General features: G+C 34.1%; 1 protein-coding gene across 1 annotated transcript in view; it reads right to left on the bottom strand.

Moving 5' to 3' along the window:
* Nucleotides 1-559: 559 nt before the first annotated feature.
* The window catches only part of MDFIC (MyoD family inhibitor domain containing), a 60774-nt gene continuing 55333 nt past the window's right edge, over nt 560-6000 (bottom strand). The window contains exon 4 of the mRNA XM_063309471.1: nt 560-1641. Coding sequence (XP_063165541.1) covers nt 1400-1641 — 242 coding nt within the window. The 3' untranslated portion in view covers nt 560-1399. The remainder of the gene's footprint in view (nt 1642-6000) is intronic.

Here is a 6000-nt window from a genome sequence, read left to right as displayed (position 1 = left end):
GATAAGTAAAGATCATCAAACAGAGGTCCCTTCTGGGAGAAGAATAATTGTTGCAGCATCAACAAATATGAATAAGAATAGTTACCTTTAATGGCTTTTAACATATGTAAGCAGGTACATTGAGAACATGTATAAATACCTTAAATGTTCTTGTCAGTAACAACTCGGTAGTAAACATTGACGACTCAGTGTTTCTACTGCAGATTTTAATTTTGATCTCATTTTTATTTACTATAAAGATGGACTATTCTTTAAATGGAAATGAATAGTTGATATTCAATTGAGATCAAGAAAATACTGACAGAAATAAGAACAGCTAAAAGGATTTAACAGTATATGTAAGATATTAATTACAATACAAATTCTAAGAGGACATACTGCACACCACAATATTCCAAGATATGGAAACTTCTGTTATTGGTTAAACATTGGACTAGATTTTAATTACTCTATGAGAAGTATTTAGGAATATTTAAATCAAGATATGCATTACCATTTCCAAAGTATATTCCTTCTTCTTTGAAGAACTTCAAATATTGTTTTAAATCTAAATATTTTAAAATCTCTTGCATAATGATTTCATACCGTATTTGAAGTTTTTCAACTCTACTTAAACCTTTTTTATTCTTTCCATGGGAAAGCATTTCTTGTACAGCTAGCCTTATTATCTTTCAAGATAATCAAAATAATCCCCCATTTTTTTATTATTCACTCAAATTTATTGACTTCAATGAAATTACCAGGCAATAACCTACTTACCCTCAAGATGGGGAGAGGAAGGAAGAACCAACCCTCTTTACAATATTACATATGGTATACAAAAATTACAGAAGTAAATATTACTTTAAGATTGCAATCATTACTTAGAATAGACGTGAACAAAACTACTATAAAACATGAACAAGATTACTCTTCAGACTTTAATAATATATATGAGTAGGTCAGATAAAGCAGTTCACATTCCAGTTAACAGAAAATATATTTAGTAATTCTAGCAAAATGCATTCATCTGACAACAGGTTATTACAAATTTCTTTAACCAAGATTCACTGAAATAAGTTTTTGCAATGCTTTGGTTTCATTGTCCAGCTCTGAGAATGAAGGTAAAATAACAACAAAAAGGTTTAAAGGATTTAGCCCTCCTGTCTTTTTCCAGGCACAACCATCAAATTGTTTCATTTGTGTGAAATGATTTGTCCTGCATTTATTCTTATGGCCTACTATTCAAAAATGCTTTTCAATGACATTACCAGTACGCAGAAGTAGTTGCTGTGAGAACATTTAATAGTGCCTTTTGAAAGAATATCTTAGAAATAGAGAAGATATTTCTAAGATATTCACATAAGAACCCTCTCTAGTTTTTCAAAATATCAACAAAAAGACAAGGAGAAATAGAAACTTATGATGGGAAACAAATCCCACAACATTCCATACAGATTTCCAAACAGTCTGCTGATTCACAACAGGCATCCATAATGCCACAGTCCATGTCACACGGGCAGTTGCAGTCGTCTCCCATTTCTTCCCCACAGCAGCAGGCCCCTCCTGGGCAGACTCCGCACGATGTTTGCTCCAAGACGAGGCTACAGAGGGTGACGAATTCACAGAACAAGCAGGCCAAAATACAGTGTACGCAGCAATCTTGAGAAAGTAGACAGGGAAGGAAGGGAGAGAACAGAAATGTCATACTACATTCTCAACGTCCACTCTGGAGAAAATAAAACTCCTTAAGAGTAAACAAAACCATCTTTGTTCCTTCTAGATTACATAGTTCACATGTATTAGGAGACACAATGTGAGGAGATATGAAGGAAGAACTGCTGAGTAGCAGCTCTCGTCCCCTCGAATAGCCTACTCCTGAAGCAAGAATGACCCCACTCTTAGTTAAAACCTGGCTTTTTTGCTGATTAAGATCCATCCTTACTGATTAGTTCTTTTTTTTCCATTATATTATTTTATACTGGGTTGGATTTTGTATACCCCCTAGAACCTCTGGAGCAAGGCAGTTTATGAGATAAATAAAAACAGATCAATAAATAAATGCTGCAAAAAGGTTTCAGAGGCTCAGCAGTAAAGCTCAGAGGCCTAGCAAACATAAAGATTCAGCTCTCAAGGAACATATTTACCAAATGTATCCCATTTTATTCACTTTGGACATGCCAGCTACTCATCCTGCATAAGAGGAAAAATGATAGTTATTTCAAATAATTCCCTACCAGTACACTTTTATTCTGCAGTTTTTGTGCACATCACTGCACTTACCACTCTTCAAGACTACTCTACATGATTTATTGCCCCAATCTATATATTTTTTTATTTTATGCATCTGCAACACAAAAATAAAAAAAATAAACAAAAAAAGCCAATCTTCTTTCATGCTAATAAAGGAAATGCTAATCATAAAAAAATAGAAATAAAATTGGGTTGAAAAATGAAAAAAAATGATTTTTTCCAAAAAGATTATTCAGTGTGTCACTTATAACTGAACCAGGTAATGCAAAAAATGTTGGGAGAGATGCATGTTTAATTCATCCATAATCAAAAGAAATTAGCCATTGGCATTACATAAGCATTTTGCTTTAAATAGCTTTAGTTATATCGGTTAGTTCATTTCTACAAATAACAGACAGAAATACATAAACACTTAAAGCTGAATGAAGCAGAATCGAAGATGTTCATTGGTAACAAAACAGGAAAGAAGAACCAGCTAGATAGGAGAGTAAGAAGTATGGTTACATATATTAAATGATGTTTTTTTTATGAAGAATAAACATACCTACAAGTGACCTTCATCCAGTGCTTAGCAAATATGACACATGAAATGAAGCTGGGGAGTACAAGTTCAGTGAAGAGGACCAAAGCTGGGTTGATGGGGATTAATTAGACTGTTGTCATGGAGACTGTACTTGAACAAAACTAACAATTTCCTCTCTGATTTTTCAAGAATAATGTAAACGAGGAACAGTTTAGAACAAATAGGTGTCTGAGTATTGATAATTCAAGACTAGCTTAACTTTTTTCTCTATCTTGACATGAATGCCAAATAAAGGAGGAAAAGAATTATTTCAATTATAAATCTTTCTCAGATTTCCAAGACACTTTACAATAAATTTTAACTACAGCTACACAAAATGAAACAGCCATTCAGTTTATGGCAATGACATTGCATGAAGAGTAATGATTGTGGAAATAAGACAACATACAATTATATCATCGTCGTCCTCATCACCATCAGTATTTTAATTAGATTTGTTATAGCTGCCCCACTCCAAAGACTATTTGGCTTACAACATCCAACATAATATTTAAAACAATTAGAAACACAGTAATAGAGCATAACAATCCAAACAAAAACAGCCATAACAATAAAACCCATGCATAACAGGGGCTCCACTAACATAAACCAAGGCCCAGGACAACTATTGTGACACAAAGGTAATAGTCAAAATAAGTTTCGCTTTCTAAAGTGAAACCTACTTAGAAAAAAAGGAGAGGAATTCACCTAGCTAAAGAACTGGATTCTCTTGATGAGGCCATCTAAAATAGCTATGTCCAAAGTTAGAGGTTTCATTCTAACAGATTAATTGGAAAGAGGGCTGCTGATATTCACAAATGTCCATCAAATATGGAAGTATAAAATGTATTTGTAATCACTATCCAAAATATCGGAAGCCACTTCTTTATATTCTTTTCTTTTTCCATTTACCCTATTACTGATTCACTATTCTTTCTTATCTAGTATTTGTATTGTTTTTATCTTGTTAAAAATGTATTCAATAAAAAATATATTTAAAAAGGAAGTATGTTATTGCAGGTATTTGCATCATTTGCATTATGATCCGCTTTTGAAAATTACATAATGTGTCAAGTTATATCATTTACATCATTATGCAACTGACATACATTCACATAAATGAATGATGTCACCATGCAAACGATACTGTGTCATTACAAAAACTTTTTTTTAAAATTCCCAATTTTATGCACGTTCTATTCACTCAGGTTAGGCTGTGCTAAGACTTATAGTCTGCTATTCCATTTTTTTAACTTGAAAAAGAAACTGCCATATAGCATGGAACATTTTCTCTCTGAGCTTCAGACAGACGTCTCTGTGGAAATACTGTTTAGGCATGACAAAAGAAAGTTCTCTTGCTTGGTCAATTAAAAGGCTGAGATATTTCAGGATGAGGATCATGAACAAAATTTTATTAAGTAAACATTCCATTCTGGTTAGTTCTTAGTATATCAATTGATTAATACAGTCATATAACAAACTGAAATGTTTTTATGACCCATTATGTACTTTGCCATTGTTACAGCAACACCTACCCCAGCCTTTTGCCATTCAGATGTTTTGGGACTACAACGCTTAGAATTCCCCTGTGAGAATATATCATTACAGTAAAACGTAGGGTGTTCTTATCTAGATATGTAATGACAATGGGGAAGACCCAAGGATATAATAAAACAGCCTCCAATGTACTATTTTAAGAATGGAATTCCATATCAAAGGGTAGAAATGCTTTTTAATTTGGATGGGTAATAAGACTTCTGTGCTTAAATCCAATAATTCTATACCATAAAAGATTACTCCAACATTAGAAGCAAGTTGTGGTTCCAAATGCATATATCCTCAATGATTTTAGTTGAGCTAGTTAAATTCATTCAATAATTAATGTCAAAACAGTAACATTAGATGCCAATATGGCTGAAGGCAAACAATTCCTATTTCTGAAACTTAAATACTTCAACATTAAACAGAATTGCAGAAAGACAATAAAATATGTGTACTGAACCTGATTTTTGTTTCTTTTCCCTTGACATAATCCAATAATCTGAATCTCACTAACTATAAGAACAGAAACAAAAGCAGTTCCATTAGTTCTGAACAAGAATACAGCATCACATTTCTAACAACAGCCCATTAGACATTTCCAGAAAGACTATAAAAAAGCACAAAACCACAAGGCAGTCACACCATTTGGTTACGCAACTTTTGCTATTTTTAGCTTCACTATAAGGACTGATAGTTATAGATACAGGTAATCCTCATTCAGTAACCAGTTCATTCAGTGAACAGTCTGAAGTTACAATAGCGCTGAATGAGAGCACTTACAACTGTTCCTCGTAGTTGCAGCCATTGCACTGTCCCACGGTCATGTGATCATCATTTGCAACCTTTACGGCCGGCTTCCAACAAGCAAAGTCAATGTGGAAGCCAGCAGGAGGTCACAAATGGCAATCACATGACCACAGGATGCTGCAACCATGCAGGATTCACCAATCAACGGCAACTGGAACTGTGACATTCCGCTTTATGACATCGCTTAGCAACGAAGTCGCTGGTCCTAATTACCAGCAATAAGCGAGGACTACCTGTATATTCTTCATTTATTTTTCCAAACCTCCTTTAAAATAACCTGAGTTGGTGGAAGTGTATGCCATAACATTTTCCTACCTTATTTTGTCAACCTAATCTTATTGTCAATGACTATCATTGGATGAAACCAGATTTTCATATCTTAAAAAATGGGACATTTATACTTTTCTGGGAACCATGAATAATTTTATGTATTTGTCCTGTGCTTCAAATTCTACCAATACAATTGAATACAGATTTTTCTCTTAGGACACAGATCTATAACATTCAGTTCAATGATATTTAGTCCCAGATATATCAATGCAGAACAGTCACCTGAAAAAGAATCCAAAACAGTTTATGTCAGCACCTGCTCATGCAAGCATTCACACACACACACAGTCAAGAAACTGGATTTCTTTGAACTGTTTTAATGAAGCATAATGAACGGTACAGAAGGCAAGCTGCAAATAAAGAATTCCCGCCAAAACCTAATTTAAACTACATTCCCTTAGCTAGTCCGCTTTCCCATGAAGCATGTCACTCCCCCTCCCATCCAGATGGTATTCCTGTCGTATCTCAACCTCGTGTCCTTGATGTGCTCCATAGCCAAAACAACCCCTTTACACTCCAACTTCACA

The sequence above is a fragment of the Candoia aspera genome, chromosome 7 (assembly GCF_035149785.1).
Source record: "Candoia aspera isolate rCanAsp1 chromosome 7, rCanAsp1.hap2, whole genome shotgun sequence".
NCBI classification, from domain to species: domain Eukaryota; kingdom Metazoa; phylum Chordata; class Lepidosauria; order Squamata; family Boidae; genus Candoia; species Candoia aspera.
This window is presented reverse-complemented; position numbering and strand designations above follow the sequence as displayed.